The sequence below is a fragment of the Mustela erminea genome, chromosome 5 (assembly GCF_009829155.1).
Source record: "Mustela erminea isolate mMusErm1 chromosome 5, mMusErm1.Pri, whole genome shotgun sequence".
NCBI classification, from domain to species: Eukaryota; Metazoa; Chordata; class Mammalia; order Carnivora; family Mustelidae; genus Mustela; species Mustela erminea.
This window is the reverse complement of record NC_045618.1, coordinates 46,392,728-46,410,805: the sequence shown is the minus strand read 5'-3', so window position 1 is coordinate 46,410,805 and position 18,078 is coordinate 46,392,728. Positions and strand designations below refer to the sequence as shown.

The 18,078-nt window shown below is 49.7% G+C and overlaps 1 protein-coding gene across 1 annotated transcript; it reads left to right on the top strand.

Annotated features, from left to right (window-relative positions):
• The first annotated feature begins 305 nt into the window (after nt 1-305).
• On the top strand, nt 306-16,314 carry CILP (cartilage intermediate layer protein). The gene is made up of 9 exons (XM_032342882.1): nt 306-614; nt 2,110-2,278; nt 4,272-4,364; nt 5,037-5,306; nt 7,028-7,207; nt 7,603-7,917; nt 8,701-8,809; nt 10,435-10,592; nt 13,250-16,314. The coding sequence occupies exons 2-9, from the start codon at nt 2,191-2,193 to the stop codon at nt 15,616-15,618; spliced, it is 3,582 nt and encodes a 1,193-aa protein (XP_032198773.1). The 5' UTR covers nt 306-614; nt 2,110-2,190; the 3' UTR covers nt 15,619-16,314.
• Nucleotides 16,315-18,078: the final 1,764 nt, after the last annotated feature.

Genomic DNA, 18,078 nt, shown 5'->3' with positions numbered 1-18,078 from the left:
TTTGTCCCTTTCCCTTCTAAATTTCTCCCAGTGCTCCCTCCGGGTCCAGAGAATCTGAGTAGTCGCCCAGCTCAGACCAGGCACCCCCATTTGGGAGACCAGGTGACTGGTGTGCCTAAGAGAGTTTGAAGTATGTGCTAACACCAGCAAAGTTCTTTCTCTGCAGGGGCGGGTCAGGGGAATGTGGGGGATCAGCAAGCAAAGCTTAAGCAAGAGCACACAACACCCCCACCCCCAAGCAATGAAATGCTGCCCAGATGTAAATTAGCCCTTGGCCCCTGCCCAGGGCTGCTCCCAAGACCCACCCTGACCCTCCATGTATCTCTCTGCTCCGGTCTGTGGAGCCCCAGGCCCCTGCCCACCTGGCCTCTCCCCAGGTCCTGCAGCCTCTCACTCTAAGGATCCTGAAGCGAAATCCGGGCCTCTGGGAGCTCCAGGGGATGTGGGGAGGGGATGGGGAGGCTGAGCTTCCCCATGCTCAGATCTGGTTTCGCCGCGCTTCCCCTGGCGCACTGCCACGGGCTGAGCCACCAGCTGCGCTATATAAGGCCTGGCGGCTGGACAGGAGAGGGAAGACTTGAAACCCCCAGCTGAGGAGTCCCGCTCAGGACACGGTGAGCTCCACTCCCATTTTCCTCACCCCATGCCTGCATTTCTCTGCCCCGCTTAGCTACTCCTGCCCTTCCCAGATCACCCTGCTTCTCCCCCAGAGAAGAGCCCCCCCTTTTTGCTTTGAAGTTCTCTCTTTTCCCCCTTACTGGTCCAAAGCCCTCCCCCTCCTTCACCTGAGGTCAGGGACTCTCAAATGGTCCCAGTCAGGGTCTGTACCTCTGGGCATCTGTTTTCTTTCTTGCGGTCAGCCAGTCTGCTTTGTCCGAGAGTTCTGCGGAGCGTGGGATGGGGAGCCTAACTAACAGAGCATATGCTGAGGAAACTTCCGTGGGCTGCCAGATGGGAAATGGTTTTTCCACAAGGTGCCTAAGGCCACCTTGGCCTCCCAGACAGTCTTAGAGTGGTCTCAGACTGAATGCTGTGTAGCACTCAGCTCCCTGCTCCAAGCCCAGGAGCTTGGGGTAAGACATGCAATGGGGACCTTGGGGACCCCTATGCCTCTGTTCCCTTGACTGAGAAAAAGAAGGTGGTGGAGCGGGGGAGCTGGGGGGAAGGTTAGTGGGCTTAGAGCTAGAAGATCTGCAATGTGGGATTGGTTTGTTCTTCTCCTGAGACAGCCAAGTGCTTTTACATCTTTTTCCCCCCTGGAAAGGAAGAATCTCCTCTTTCCCACCACACCCTGGACTTTGGACGTTGAATGGAGTCACTTTTGAATCTCCAGGAACTGGTCAGATTCTGGGTTGGCCAGAGCTCTGGGGAGAGATAGAAATGAGCAAGAGCCTGGGCTACACCCCATGGATCTTTGCCTTTATTGTCAAGCCCACTTTCTTCTCCTGGCTCTTATAGCCCCTAACCCATGCTTACCAGTTATTGGGGACCCCTGGCTTCACACAGTGTATCCCCTCCGCTCTCCTTCAGGAAGCTCCCAGCTGTGTAACTCCACGCCAGGCCCCAACAAACAGGTTAGAAATGTGTTCCAGCTGCAGGCTGTGCACATCAGGGAATGTGTTTATGGATATCATGCATCTGAAGCATCTGCCCCCTCCGCATCTTGCCTGTCCTGCGAGGGGCCATGGCAGTCAGGGCTGGGCAGCATGGAATTCACGGATAGCCCCTTGGTGCAAGAGTGTGAGCCCCACCAAAACATGCCCCGAAGCCCAGGTTTTGGAAGTGATACATGAGTCACTCAAGAGGCTGCTGGGTGTAAGCCCAAGCCCCTCCTCACTGGCAAGGTACCTCCTCACCCCTGCTCTCCCTTATGCCTCATCAGGATGTGGGGGTCCTAGAGCCTGGATCTGAATCCAGCTTTGCCTTATTTGAACTCCTGAGCCTCTGCACCTCCTAAGCTGCCCAGATTCACAACTTGGGCAGGTGTTACCTCCCATGAGACTTTATTCTGTCTACCCTTCCACCCTTGATAGGTCAAGAAATAGTTCTGCTCAAGCCATAAGAGATGCTACAGAAATGTGGGACCTGATCAGCTTTGATTCTTTGCAGGTCACTGGATCTGAGCGACTTCCCAGGAGACTACGTTCCAAGGAGGACCCAAATCTGAAGTACCCTCACCCATCTCCTGCCATGTTTCCCATAGGGCCTGGGGGAAAGATGGCGGGGACCAAGGCCTGGGTGTTCTTCTTCCTGGTCCTGGAAGTCACCTCTGTGTCAGGTATGGGCTAAATATCTGCTCCCTCCCAAGCCTCTGTGTGTCATAGCGAAGTCATATCTGGTCTGCGAACCAACTAGGGGCCTCAGCAATGGCCTTAAGACTTCAGGCTGGTTTATAGACTTATTAATAATGTATATCCTGCTTGTTTCCCAGGAGAATTTGAGATAGTTTCCAAATATTAAAACTCACAGGACAGGGCGCCTGGGTGGCTCAGTGGTTTAAGCCGCTGCCTTCGGCTCAGGTCATGATCTCAGGGTCCTGGGATCGAGTCCCGCATCGGGTTCTCTGCTCCGCGGGGAGCCTGCTTCCTCCTCTCTCTCTCTCTCTGCCTGCCTCTCTGCCTACTTGTGATCTCTCTGTGTCAAATGAATAAATAAAATCTTTAAAAAAAAAAAACAAAAAAAACTCACAGGACAGAATCTTTTAAATGAAGAGGGGAATTAGCTATCACTCAAAGGGAGGAAAAAGGATAAAAGGGTTATCACCTCTAGGTGCTAAATTTAGCTATGGGATTCCTGGGAGTCAAAGCAAAAGGGAATCACAAGGGATCACCGGGTTCTCAGAAGCAGGTTGCGGTGTGCTCTGGTTTTAGTGTCATAAAAATTCTTCCAGCTTAAAACTCACTTTCATTTAGACCGTGCAGCTGAATTTCACAGACACCAGACCCTCTTCTGGTCCCCTTGTCCTCTGACCCTATCCTCTGGTGACACTGAGTTCCTGAAGGAATAGGTAGGGTGCATGGGCATAACCTCGTGCATCTGAGCATCAGCGCTCCCAGCCCTGCCCTGTATGCTCTCTCCCATCTCTTCTGCCTCTCCTGATGTTTAACTACCTCCTCAAGTAGGGCAAAAAACCACTCAAAACCCCCTTGTAAAGCTGCCTGCACTTGAGCCTTTGTGAGTACTCACGAAGGAACAAAGGCTGTCTCAACATCTTGCCAAACCCTGCACGCACCCACCTCCCACCTTGCTCTTTCCACCCTGACAGCTGCTGTTTGTAAAGATGATTAATATTCAGCCATCTGAGGGGAAATCAGATTAGTTTGATTAAAAGAGTTCCTATCACCCCAATTAAGCAGCATAGAGAATTCTGATTTGGCTCCTTGCACGAGAGTTAATTGCCTTTCAGAGCTTGTCTGTTCTCGGCTCTCCTTCTCCTTCCCCCTTGGGAGCCCCCAATCCCGCCTCAGATGGGGTGGGGCTGGAAGTTGCTTGTGGACTAAGGACCCTGTACCCCTCTTCCAGAGTTGCTAACACTTATTCAGCAAGCACCATGCTAGGCATTACTCGGAGTGGATTTTGTGAATGAGTTTATTTAATCTCCAAAATCCTTTGAGGCAAGAACTATTATTGTCCTCATTTTATGATGAGGGAACAGGGGTCAAATGAGTCAAGTATCTGGCTCAAGGTCAAACAGGACGTGGCAGAACCTCTGGATCTCACACTTTCAATCTCTGTATACTTCAGAGATGTTTACTTGGGTCACCTCATGAAATTCTCATGCCTACTGGACCGCCACCCTCTGAAATGGGAACTAGTATCTCCATTTTACAGATGAGGAAAATAGGGCTCCGTTCTGCCAAGAAGGACGTGCCCAGATCCCATCATAGGAGCCCCAGCCCACTGGCCGCTCAGCAGCATCTCATGATCTGTTTCTAGAACAAGAGCAGTAAGACAACTACCATTGGCTGAGCCTGCACTCCATGCCAGGTCTCTTTACATTGACCATCACCCTGAAAAGGCACCAGAACCCTATGATGTAGCAATGGTTAATGCAGCCCTGTGTTTTGGGAAATGCAATTAGAAGAATAAAGCTTCATGAGGTTGCACAGCTATATAGTGGCAGAGCAGAGGTTTGAACGCTTGTCCAATGCTCTTGCTCCACCCACCCCCATCACCTGCTTCCCTGCATCTTGAAAGGCTGGGGTAGCAGGATGCAGCTGAGTCCTTATCCCTATCAGTCCTGACTTCTCACTTCTCCTCCTTGCCCTCAGGGAGGCAGACGATGCTCACCCAGTCGGTAAGAAGAGTCCAGCCTGGGAGGAGGACCTCCAGCATCTTTGCCAAGCCTGTTGACTCTCTGGAAAGTGAGTTGTGGTTGGAGCAGGGAGGGTCAAGAGAGGGGGTCTTTACTGAGCTTGCAGCAAGAATCTCGGAAGCCAGGGCACAGTGTCATGGTTTCCATGGAAACCCACTTTGACAAAGCATTTAACCTACATCTCCGTCCAGGCGGACAGACCTAGGAAATAGGACAGCTTAGAATGTGAAGCTGCCTGACATATTCAGGAATGCTACAGAACTTGCTGGAACCAGAGCACAGGCTGGTGGGAGATGGGGGGCGGGAGGGAGATGAGGATGGAGAGAGAGCAGGGGCCAGCTTACACTGAATGCCTGGCCTGGCTAAGGGATTTAAAGCTGGGGAATGGTGGGGTCCAAGCCACCTGGAGAAAGCTCACCCTGACTGCTGTGTCAGTGAGGGCTGGGAGGTGGGGAGAGCGGGAACTTGGAAGTGGAAAGACCAGGCAGGGAGTTACTGACATGGTACAGCCAGGCTGCTGAGAGCTTTAATGGAGTGGCGGGAACAGAAGAAGGTTAAAAGGCTGGAGGGATGTTGGAGAGATAGATGCCACAGCGTCAGAGACCAATGCTGGTGGGTGAGAGGTATCGGAAGTGAGTCCCAGGAGTTAAGCAGGGAGGAAGGAGGGAGCACCCCTGAGGCTCTGGGGCCTGTCTTTCTCTGACCTGCCTCTACCTCTCAGGTCCTGGGGAGTGGACAACCTGGTTCAACATCGACCACCCAGGCGGGCAGGGTGACTATGAACGGCTGGACGCCATTCACTTCTACTATGGGGACCGGGTGTGTGCTCGGCCCCTGCGGCTAGAGGCTCGGACCACCGACTGGATGCCTGCAGGCAGCACTGGCCAGGTGGTCCATGGCAGTCCCCGTGAGGGCTTCTGGTGCCTCAACAGGGAGCAGCGGCCTGGTCAGAACTGCTCCAATTATACGGTGCGCTTCCTCTGCCCACCAGGTAAGCCCGGACAGACCCGGACCCCCTACCTCCCACAGCCTTGGCACAGGGAGAGGCCACGATGGGCATCTGGCCACTGAAACTCAGGATGTCACACACATACCACAGGCTTTGACTCCCTCAGAGTAACACATTACTGTGATGAGAGCCATAATCTTCCCAAGAGTGTTCTCTGTCAATAGGGACTTTCTTTTTTTTTTTTTTTTTAAAGATTTTATTTATTTATTTGACAGATAGAGATCACAAGTAGGCAGAGAGGCAAGCAGAGAGAGAGGAGGAAGCAGGCTCCCTGCCCAGCAGAGAGCCCGATGCGGGGCTCGATCCCAGGACCTGGGATCATGACCTGAGCCGAAGGCAGAGGCTTTAACCCACTGAGCCACCCAGGCACCCCTCAATGGGGACTTTCTGTTTAACCCACTTATTGAGTGTGGGCAGCAAGGAGGTGAAGACGACAGGCTCCAGAGTTGGGCTGCTTGCATTTGAATCCTGGGTCTACCATCTGAACGGTGTTCCTTAAGCAAATTCTCTTTATTTTCTTTTGTAAAAAATGTAATTTCATCATTTTTTAGAAGATTTTATTTATTTATTTGAGAGAGAGAGAATGAACGGTGGGGAAGGGCAGAAGGAGAGGGAGAGGAAGAAGCAGACTCCCTGCTGAGCAGGGAGCCCGATGTAGGACTCATTTCAGGACCCAGAGATCACAATGTGAGCCAAAGGCAGACACTCAATGGACTGAGCCACCCAGGTGCCCCTTAGGTGAATTTTCTGAAGCTCTCTGAGCCTCAGGTTTCTCACCAATAGAACAGGGGAAGTATTAGTAATATTAGTAAATATTAGTACATCTTGATGTGGGCTTTTATGAGGATTAAATGCGATAAGGAATGTAGAGGGTTTAACCCAAGTCAACTTTCACTAAGTGATAGTTTCTATTATTGTTTCTATGTGCCAGACACTGGCACATAGTCATTATATTCATTACTCTTTAATCTCCATTTTGACAAGTTACTCCAGGTCTGGAGAGGTTAGGTGATTTCTCACAATTCTGCAGCTGTTAAGTGGGGAGCTGGGATTTGAACTCACATCTATGTCTACAGAGTCCAAGAGTTCATGCGTGACGCCCTCCCTCTCCACATAGGATAATACAGAGTCCGCTGCAAGGCTGCCCACTTCTCAGCTGGACACCCTCCCTTCCTGTGACTCTGCCAGTGTGCACAGCCTGGCCCCACAGCCTGGCTCCAGTGGCAGTGGCGGCCACCACAGAGCTCAGGCTGGGCAATGTCCGAAGACCCCATTCCCGCACACAGGCCTCAGAGCAGAGGTGAGGGGGAGAGTGTGAGGTCTGAGTCACTGGAGTCCCAGACCCTGACCAGGAGGGAGCCCTTTCACAGGAATGTATGACTATTTCCACAATGATGAGAGGGAAAATGGCGCTATCCCTGCACATCTTAAGACAGCATATCCAGGTCCCAGTCTTCACCAACAAGTCCCTCTCAGAGCCACCCCTGGCCCATATGGTACCTTTGTGCAAATTAGAGACACCACTTCCTCGGGACTCTTGACTTCCCTCCGTTGGAAAACTCATTGCAGTAAATATAAATATCAGTGCCATCTATGACATGAACAGAAACCCTGTCTTTCTGACATAAAACAGCCTCAGAGGCAGATTTCCTGACAGAGTCCCCTCTGGAGGCAAGTCAGGCCATCTGTCGATCCTCTTGCAGGGTCCCTGCGCCGAGACACAGAGCGCATCTGGAGCCCATGGTCTTCCTGGAGCAAGTGTTCTGCTGCTTGTGGTCACACTGGAGTCCAGACCCGAACACGTACCTGCTTAGCCGAGACGGTGTCACTGTGCGATGAGGCCTCTGAGGAGGGCCGCCTCTGCATGGACGAGGCCTGTACAGGTGCTTCTCTTGCTCCTGGTACTGGGAAGGCGTGTGACTGAGTTGAAGCAGCCTAGAGGAATAGAACAGAGGGTCAGACAGACTGATTCACTCATTCTTTCATTCACCAAGTATTAAATGAGTATCTGTTATGTGCTCTGATGGGGAATGTAGAGGATAATGTGGGAGCACAGAGCAGGGTCAATAATAACTTAGGAGAATCAAGGGTGGCTTCCTGGAAGAAGTGTCCTGGGCTGTCTGGAAGAATGAGGAGGAATTAGTCAAGCAGGCTGATAAGGAAAGGTAACACAGACCTAAGCGGGAGGGGAAGCATAAGTGAGTCCACAGGCTGAGAGATGCCTGAAGGAGAGCCAGAATCCATATAAGCCCTCCTGATGTGTCCCCTTCTTCCACAGCCTGTGACCTGACCTGCCCCATGGGCCAGGTGAATGCTGATTGCGATGCATGCATGTGCCAGGACTTCATGCTACATGGAGCTGTCTCCCTCCCTGGGGGTGCCCCAGCCTCAGGAGCCACCGTCTACCTGCTGACCAAGAAGCCTAAGCCACTGACCAAGACAGACAGCAGTGGGAGGTTCCGGGTCCCTGGCTTGTGCCCTGATGGCAAAAGCATTCTGAAGATCACAAAGGCCAAGTTTGCCCCCATCATGCTCACAATGCCCAAGACTAGCCTAAAGGCAGCCACTGTCAATGCGGAGTTCATGAGGGCAGGTACTGTTCTCTCTGGGGTAGGGCTGGACAGGAAGGCTGGACTTTTAAATAAAGGGATCATAGTGCTAAGAGCTGGCTTCCCAGTTTACAGAGTAAATTCCCGGATCTTTACCGCGACCCACAAAGCTCTACATCATCTGGCTTGCCCATTACTTCTCTGTTCTCCTCTCCCATTACTCTCCCTTCCAACCCACTGAGTCACTCTATTCCAGTCAGAATAGCCTCCTAGCTGTTCCTCAAACATGCAGACACACTTCTGCCTCAGGCCTTTGCACTTGCCATATGCTCTGCTTGGAGTGTTCTTCCTACAGATTATTGACACGACTTGTTCTCTCAAATGTATGAATTTTTCCCTGACCACCTTATCTAAAATAGTCAGTTATAGAGATTATAGAGAGAAAGAGGCTGGGGGAAACCAGAAATGGTGCAGAGTGGCCGGCATATTCTGCTGGAAGCAGCGGAATGTGAGTATTGTTCTACTCAAAACAGCCTGCTCTGTCCTAATGGCAGTGCTCAGGAATCTTGGCTTGCACAAGGGCCCCTTGGTTCTCTACTGCCCCACCCAAAGGCTGCCTGAGAGGCCACCGAAGCTGATCCTAGGCGGAGGGTGTGGAGTGGGTGGACTCCATTCTGGACCACTTCCCTTAGAGGAGGAGCTAGGGGTGGGAGTACATGTAAGGTCATACAATTTTAACGCATGACAAAGAACTTGAGGGAGCAAGGCTCTAGACAATCTGCCACAAAGAAAAAAACCAAATCACCTTTTCTTGTCTCCTGTCCCAGAGACTCCATACATCGTGATGAACCCAGAGACAAAAGCACGGAGAGCTGGGCAGAGTGTGTCCCTGTGCTGTAAGGCCATAGGGAAGCCCAGTCCAGACAAGTATTTCTGGTGAGTGTTCTGCCAGTTTCCTTGCCAAGTCTTCTTAGAAACCGGACCTTTCTTTCAATGAGCCTGGACTTACTATTATTATTATATTTTATTATCATATAATGTATTATTTGTTTCAGGAGTATAGGTCTGTGATTCATGAGTCTTACACAACTCACAGCACTTATCACAATACATACCCTCGCCAGTGTCCATTACCCAGTCACCCCATCCCTCTAACCCCCCTCCACTCCAGCAACCCTCAGTTTGTTTCCTGAGATTAGGAGTCTCTTATGGCTTGTCTCCCTCACTGGTTTCATCTTGTTTCATTTTTCGCTCCCTTCCCCTAGCATCCTCTGTCTTGTTTCTCAAATTCCTCGTATTGGTGAGATCATATGATAGTTGTCTTTCTCTGATTGACTTATTTCACTCAGCGTAATGCCCTCTAGTTCCATTGTTGCAAATGCAAGTTATCAGGGTTTTTTTTTTTATGGCAACATAATATTCCATTGTATAATTATACCACATCTTTATCCATTCATCTGTTGATGGACGTCTAGGCTCTTTCCATAGTTTGGCTATTGTGGACATTGCTGCTATAAACATTGGGGTGTAAGTGCCCCTTCAGATCACTACATTTGTATCTTTGGGGTAAATACCCAGTAGTGCAATTGCTGCTTCATAGGGTAGCTCTATTTTCAATCTTCTGAGAAATCTCCACACTGTTTTCCAGAGTGGCTGCACCAGCTTGCATTCCTACCAATAGCGTAGGAGGGTTCCCCTCTCTCTCTGCATCCTTGCCAACATCTGTCATTTCCTGACTTGTTCATTTTAGCCTTCCTGACTGGTGTGAGGTGGTATCTCACTGTGGTTTTGATTTGTATTTCCCTGATGCCGAGTGATGCAGAGCACTTTTTGATGCGTCTTTAGGCCATTTGGATGCTTTCTTTGCAGAAATGTCTGTTCATGTCTTCTGCCCATTTCTTGATTATTTGTTCTTTGGGTGTTGAGTTTGATAGGTTCTCTACAGGGGTGTGGGCTTAGTATTAATCATAACAATAACCAACAGGATAAGTTATTATTAAGACTCTGGCACAGAACTCATGAGTTGGCATTTAAAAGTGGGTGCCAGTGGGGTCAAGGCCACCCAGACAACCAACTCTGTCATTAACCTCTTGAAGCTGGGGTCTCCACAGAGCAGCTCTGGTCTCAGGGTCCTGGCTTGGATATTCTTGGGACACAGAACAAGATTCCCTAGCAAAACACACACAAGGTCAGAGTCCCCCAGGACTGTGAGTCCTTTTTTATCCTTCACAGATAATTTACAGCCATTATCTTGTCTGATGCTCCCAGTAATTCTGTGAAGTCAGTGAGGGAAACATAGACCAGGAAGCTAAAGCTCAGGGAGGTGAGAGGATTTGTCTAAGGACCAATAGCTGGGTAGTAGTAGTGAGGCAGGGACTCAGAATGAAATCCCTTGAGTCCTTGGTCAGCAGTGCTCTTGGATGAGCTGAGTCACAAGTGGTATTGGCATCTGCAGGGCCCCAGGCATCATCTGCCTCTCCAGCGGCTTGCTCCTGGCCTTCTCCCCAGGGGTACCTGCCCTCCCATCATCCCCTCAGCCTCTGTCCCTCCATTCCTTGCAGGTACCACAATGACACACTGCTGGACCCCTCCCTCTACAAGCATGAGAGCAAGCTAGTGCTGAGGAACCTGCGACAGGACCAGGCTGGAGAGTACTTCTGCAAGGCCCAGAGTGACTCGGGGGCTGTGAAGTCGCGGGTGGCCCAGTTGACTGTCATAGGTAAGCCTGTCAGCGTCCCCAAGTCTGCCACAGGGCCACAGGGTGGGGGAAGCACCCCAGTGGCCATATCTGGGCAGTAATAGCTCGGGCTTTTCTGTGCTGTACACAGTGCTGTACCCTCTAAGACACAAAGATCTCAGTCCTAAATCCTACCCTCACAGAGCTGCCAGTCCAGGGAGAGGTGAAGAAATAGAAATAAGAGACAAATAAGTAAAGATAGAAAAATGCACTGAAACAGGAGATAAGATGAGACACAAAGACCTTTCAGTGTGAGCAACCATGGAGGACTGCTTGAGGGGTCAGCTTTTCAGCTGGAGTTTGTTTGTTTGTTTTTCCAAAGATTTTATTTATTTATTTTGTCAGACAGAGAGAGAGAGAGAGAGCAACCACAGGCAGACAGAATGGCAGGCAGAGGCAGAGGGAGAAGCAGGTTCCCTGGCAAGAAAGGAGCCTGATGTGGGACTTGATCCCAGAATGCTGAGCTGAGCTGAAGGCAGCTGCTTAACTAACTGAGCCACCCAGGCATCCCTCAGCTGGAGTTTAAATGGTGGGTCACAGCCTTGGCTACTCATTGGGATCACCTGCTGAATTTTTAAAATACTGATGACTGGGTCTTACCTCCAGAATATGATGTCATGGGTTTGGGACACAGTCTAGGCATGCACAGATTAAAATCTCCTCCTGGTGATTCTAATTTGCAGCCCATGTTGTGAACCTCTGGTCTTGAATAATGGCCAAGTACTGTGTGTATGGAGGTGGGGGCATTCTAGATCGAGGGCCCACATGAGCAAAAGTTTACAGGAAAAGGGGACCTGATTAGAGCTGGCTTTAAGAAGTGATCTGGAGGGGCACCTGGGTGGCTCAGTGGGTTAAAGCCTCTGCCTTCAGCTCAGGTCATGATCCCAGGGTCCTGGGATCGAGCCCCACATTGGGCTCTCTGCTCGGCAGGGAGCCTGCTTCTTCCTCTCTCTCTGCCTGCCTCTCTGCCTACTTGTGATTGCTGTCTGTCAAATAAATAAATAAAATCTTTAAAAAAAAAAAAAAAAGAAGTGATCTGGAAGGGGAAAGACTGGAGGCCAAGACCAATCAGGAACATATACTTGCAATGTGTGGGGTGGAAGGGCAGGGAGGAGGAGATCTTAATAATTGGCCTAGGGGCATCTGGATGGTTCAGTCGGTTGGGCATCTGCCTTCCACTCAGGTCATGATCCTCGGGTCCTGAGATGGAGCCCCCACTTCTGGCTCTCTGCTCGCTCGCTCTCTCTCTCTCAAATAAAATAACAATAATAATAATAATTGGTCTAAACAAAACTAAACAAAAGGCAAGAGAGAGAAAATGTATTGGAAGCATTCTGGAATATTTCACAGACTCCGAGAATGCCGAACACCAAACCTCAGAGCAGACAGGACACAAGGCACTAGGACCACTGCAGAGATGTTAAGCTCCCTTGACAGTGGTTCCCAATCCATAAAACCACTGCTCCCACCTGTAACAGTTATCTTTAACACCACCTTATCATTCTGAAGTCAAACTGGTAGATGATAAGTACATATAATTTCTAAATACGTGTGCATGTGGCCTAAACTATAACATCAAGGAGAAAGAAAATGACTCTTATTCAAAACAGTGTATATATTCCGATGTATAAATGTTTTTTGGCATAGCAACATGAAAAGGCTAACCAAAGAGGTCAGATACTTGCACTTAAATCCAGTCACCACGAACGCAACAGCTACAAATCCTGATGAATACAGGGGTATCATTTTGGTGGTTCACATTCCTTGGTTAATATTGGGGCAGGTAGGCAGTTTTCCTGAGATAAGGAACAATTCTGGGTATAGTTCCAAGCTAAACCAAGTACAATCTTAACTTGATTTATAAGGCAGTTGCATTCTTTAAAAATTCAACGTATGGTTAAAGCCACAGAAAAAATAGTAGGCTATGATCATTTTAAACAGGTTTTCCACGTACATGAATGTGTCTGCTGGGATACGTGAACTTCATGCAGACAAATTCTTCATGCTGAGCAGTGCTAGGCCATTGCAAGACACAGAGTGGCAATGCCCATCCCCCACCCTGCCCACTACATGCCAGTAGCACTCTCAATTTTAGTGGTAACTCAAAACACTCTCACAAATTTTCCATACCCCTCTATCAAGAACCATGACTCTGATGGTCTCAGTAACCAACTCTGTTTCCATATATGTATGTATGTATATATATACATACATTATGGATGTATGATCCATACATACATATGGATCCACATATGGATTAATAATGGCTATTCAATTCTAGGGACACCTGGGTGGCTCAGTCAGTTAAGCATCTGCCTTCAGCTCGGGTCATGATCCCAGAGTCCTGGGTTTGAGTCCCGAGTCAGGCTCTTTGCTCAGTGGGAAGCCTGCTTCTCCCTCTGCCTGCTTCTCCCCACTTGTACTCTCTCTCTCTGACAAATAAATAAATAAAATCTTTTAAAAGAAATGATTAAAAAAATGATGGTTATTCCATCTCTCTCAGAAGAGTTCTGTGAGAATCAGGATCATGGAGATGCAAGTACTTTGAAAACCATAAAGCCCCACAGAGAGGTGAGATAAGGGTACACTTTGCACAGGACATGAACTTTCTTTTAATATGCATACCATTCCCTCCACAGCCACTGATGAGACTCCTTGCAATCCAACCCCTGAGAGCTACCTTATCCGGCTGCCCCATGATTGCTTCCAGAATGCCACCAACTCTTTTTACTATGACGTGGGCCATTGCCCTGTCAAGACCTGTGCAGGGCAGCAGGATAACGGGATCAGGTGCCGGGATGCCGTGGAACACTGCTGTGGCATCTCCAAAACAGAAGAAAGGGAGATCCAGTGCAGTGGGTACACGCTGCCCACCAAGGTGGCCATGGAGTGCAGCTGCCAGCGGTGTACAGAGACCCGGAGTATTGTGCGTGGCCGCGTCAGTGCTGCTGACAATGGGGAACCCATGCGCTTTGGCCACGTGTACCTGGGGGGCAACCGTGTGAGCATGACTGGCTACAAAGGCACTTTCACCCTCCATGTTCCCCAGGACACAGAGAGGCTGGTGCTCACATTTGTGGACAGGTTGCAGAAGTTCGTCAATACCACTAAAGTGCTGCCCTTCAACAAGAAGGGGAGTGCAGTGTTCCATGAGATCAAAATGCTTCGGAAGAAAGAGCCCATCACGTTGGAGGCCATGGACACCAACATTATCCCCCTTGGGGAGGTGGCTGGAGAAGACCCTATGGCTGAGCTGGAGATCCCATCCAAGAGCTTCTACAGGCAGAATGGGGAGCCCTACACAGGAAAAGTAAAGGCCAGTGTGACCTTCCTGGATCCCCGTAATATTTCCACAGCCACAGCTGCCCAGAGTGACCTGAACTTCATCAGTGATGAAGGAGACACCTTCCCCCTTCGGACATATGGCATGTTCTCTGTGGACTTCACAGACGAGGCCACCTCAGAGTCACTTAATGTTGGCAAGGTGAAGGTCCACCTTGACTCGACCCAGGTCAAGATGCCAGAGCATGTGCCCACAATGAAACTCTGGTCACTCAACCCAGACACAGGGTTGTGGGAGGAGGAAGGTGACTTCAAATTTGAAAGCCAAAGGCGGGGCAAAAGGGAAGCGAGAACCTTCCTGGTAGGCAACATGGAGATCCGTGAAAGGAGGCTCTTTAATTTGGATGTCCCAGAAAGCAGGAGGTGCTTTATCAAGGTTAGGGCCTACCGGAGTGAGAGGTTCTTGCCCAGTGAGCAGATCCAGGGGGTTGTGGTCTCTGTGATCAACCTGGAGCCCAGGACTGGCTTCTCATCCAACCCCAGGGCCTGGGGCCGCTTTGACAGTGTCATCACGGGCCCCAATGGGGCTTGTGTCCCTGCCTTCTGCGATGATGAGTCCCCTGATGCGTATTCTGCGTATGTCTTGGCAAGCCTAGCTGGGGAAGAACTGGAAGCAGTACAGTCTTTTCCTAAATTCAACCCAAATGCAATTGGTGTCCCACAGCCCTATCTCAATAAGCTCAAATACCGTCGGACAGATCATGAGGACCCACGGGTGAAGAAGACAGCTTTCCAGATTAGCATGGCCAAGCCACGGCCCAATTCAGCCGAGGAGAGCAATGGGCCCATCTATGCCTTTGAGAACCTCCGGGCATGTGAGGAGGCCCCACCCAGTGCAGCCCACTTCCGGTTCTACCAGATTGAGGGAGATCGGTATGACTATAATACTGTACCCTTCAATGAGGATGACCCTATGAGCTGGACTGAAGACTACCTGGCATGGTGGCCCAAGCCAATGGAGTTCAGGGCCTGCTACATCAAGGTGAAGATTGTGGGGCCAGTGGAGGTGAATGTGCGATCCCGCAACATGGGGGGCACCCACCGGCGGACAGTGGGGAAGTTGTATGGAATCCGGGATGTGAAAAGCACACGGGACAGGGACCAGCCCAATGTCTCATCTGCCTGTTTAGAGTTCAAGTGCAGTGGGATGCTCTATGACCAGGACCGTGTGGACCGCACACTGGTGAAGGTCATCCCTCAGGGCAGCTGCCATCGAGCCAGCGTTAACTCCATGCTTCATGAGTACCTGGTCAACCACCTACCACTAGCAGTCAATAATGACACCAGCGAGTACACCATGCTGGCACCCCTGGATCCACTGGGCCACAACTATGGCATCTATACAGTCACTGACCAGGACCCTCGTGTGGCCAAGGAGATTGCTCTTGGCCGGTGCTTTGATGGCACATCTGATGGCTCCTCCAGAGTCATGAAGAGCAACGTGGGAGTGGCCCTGACCTTTAACTGCGTAGAGAGGCAGGTGGGCCGCCAGAGTGCCTTCCAGTACCTCCAAAGCCCCTCTGCCCGGCCCCCTGCCACAAACAGTGGCAGAGGAAGAATGCCCTCGCCGAGACAGCAGCGGGCTAGTAGGCGTGGCCAGCGCAGGCGTGAAGCAGTGGCCTCTCCGAGGTTTCTGGGGCTCGCTTCGCAGCCTCGGAACAACTAAGTCTCGTGGTACTTTTCTTCCCCCACCTCATGCAACAGCCATTGTGAGACTGATGCACAAACTGTCACTTGGTTAATTTAAGCACACCTGTTCTGGGGAAGTTTGCTTGTTTGTTTCTTCATGCCTTTATTTACTGTCTTTATCCCATGATACTGATTGGCACCTAGCGCCCCCACCCAATGTCAAAATAAAGTCTTTTTGTCCTGTTCTTTAAAAGAAACACAAGAAATTGGCCATTGGTAAAGTCTGTGGCCAACAACGAAAATGTACTTCCTTCTTTTTTTGCAGTGTTTCGCTCACCTCTATGATAATGATAATCTGATGATAAAGACCAAATAACCAATATAAGACATATTTCTTGGCCTTGGTCTACAAGATGTCAGCAAGGCCTCTATCACAGTTCACACATATAAATCGTGGTGAAATAAAGGAATAAACTACAATTTTTTACTTGAAATGTAAATAACTTATTTATTTCTTTGCTGAGTTTGGAACTCTAGTATACATTCCGTGTTAAGCTGTTGAATATAGGGTAATTGTAGTTCCTCTTCCAAGTCTGGAAAGAACACTTCACACCTACAACTGCAATAGGTTGTTAATTATATTAGTGCATTTCCCTTTACATTTACTTTTGTTCTTCCTAAAAGCCCAGTGTATTCCAGAGCAGATGTCAATAAATGTGCATTTTATACTCGTTTCTGAGGCCCCTGTCCTGTCTCTTAACCAATAAAGAGAGCCAGGTGCTTAGAGGGACAGAGATTCTGGACAGTGGTCACAAGGTGGCATGAGGCACAGTTCCACACCGCCACCCCCTCCACCACCACCCCCGCCCCGCCCCCAGCCAGTTACAGGGTTGAGTAACTAGGCAACACTCCAGTCAGTGATCAAGTTTGTTCTCATGGATCATATTTTCCACTTGCAGAGAAGAGCAGAGATTCCTGGAGTTGTGAGTATGTTCTGGGCTCCTGAGCAAAGCTAAAAACATGTCCCATTTTTTTTTTTCTTTCTTTCTTTCCAATACTGGGGAGCTTATACAATGGCTTGGCCCAGGATCAGGTAAGCTGGCCAAGTGCTCCTTCAGCAACCCCCCACTGCCTGCTGCTTTTTCCAGCTGTGCTGGCTGACCTCACTCAGAAATGATGGGCTTTTTTTCTTTTTAATTTTATTCCAAGCTCTTCTAAAGACACCTAGCTTTTCCAGATACCAGATCTCTGCTGTGTATAATAGCCCCTGTCCCTTGAGTAAAACAATTGGTCCAAATGGACAGGGCTTTGTTTTTGGAAAAAGTATCTGGTTTAAAATAGTAAATCAGGGGTGCCTGGGTGGTTCAGTCATTAGGCATCTGCCTTCGGCTCAGGTCATGATGCCAGGGTCCTGGGATCGAGCCCCATATAAAGCCTGACATCAGGCTCCCTGCTCAGTGGGAAGCCTGGTTCTCCCTCTCCCACTCCCCCTGCTGGTGTTCCCTTTCTCATGTGTCTCTCTCTGTCAAATAAATAAAATCTTAAAAAATAATAATAATAATAATAAATAAAATAGTAAATCAGAGGCCAGTGGTTGAGGCCAGAGTAATCTTGGAGGCATTTAGAATCAGGGTGGTGGAGTGTAATGTTGGGTGAGATGCAGACTGCCCTCTCCCAACCCCTCCAGAATCTCTCAGAAAAGAGGTCAAGGAGACTCGGGGAGGAGAGGACATTGTTCATAATCAGGACAGAAAGCTTTCCTTGATCTCCTGGCTGGCCCAGTTGCAGCTCCTTTTGGCCACCTCTGGCCTGGACTAGATTTTATGCTCTTGGGTCAGCATCTGCCCAGCTCCCAGGGGTTTGGTTCATAACCCATTAGAAAGTTTTCTGGCTGAGCACCCTATCCTCATGACCTCTGAGAAACTGAGTGAAGTCAGGCCTAGGGCCTACTGGCCCTGGGATTGCTCCTTGACCCATTTCCAACAACACTTTCTGGGAAGCGGCCATTACAGACTATTTGGGGAGCCTGATGCTCCTGCCGAGGGGTCAAGTGTTCGACTCTCTGCAGCACAGATGCCTCCCTGCTTCAGGAGCCAGTTTGTGGTGCTTCAACCTGACCACCCAGTTCCCTTCAAACTCGCAAAGAGAGGGTGCTGGAAATGTGGGCTGATTGGTTCTCTCACTCTGTGCCTCTTCCCTTTCTGTTCTCCACTGAGGGACTGAATCAGTGGACTCCAGCAGGCCTCATCTGGTACCTGATGTTTTTCTTCACTCACCAAATATTTATGGAGTGCCTAATACTCTCTGCCAAGGCAAGTGTGCAAGTAGAGTGGCCTTTATGCGTATATAAAATATCGTACACACAGTGGCACCAGATTTGGAAGGGATGGTGGTCAGAGAAGGTTTCCTGGAGGAGACGACATCTAATTTGAATCACAGCTAGGAGCTGGTTTGCTGAAGTTGTGCCTTCAGTTGTGCCTGCTATCAGGCACAAGGG

What these genes read in the sequence shown, in the direction of transcription:
- CILP (XM_032342882.1), top strand. Translation starts at nt 2,191, where the DNA reads ATGTTTCCCATAGGGCCTGGGGGAAAGATGGCGGGGACCAAGGCCTGG. An exon ending in GCGCTTCCTCTGCCCACCAG is followed by an intron (nt 5,307 to 7,027) that starts GTAAGCCCGGAC and finishes ATCCTCTTGCAG; the next exon opens with GGTCCCTGCGCCGAGACACA. An exon ending in GGCCCAGTTGACTGTCATAG is followed by an intron (nt 10,593 to 13,249) that starts GTAAGCCTGTCA and finishes TTCCCTCCACAG; the next exon opens with CCACTGATGAGACTCCTTGC.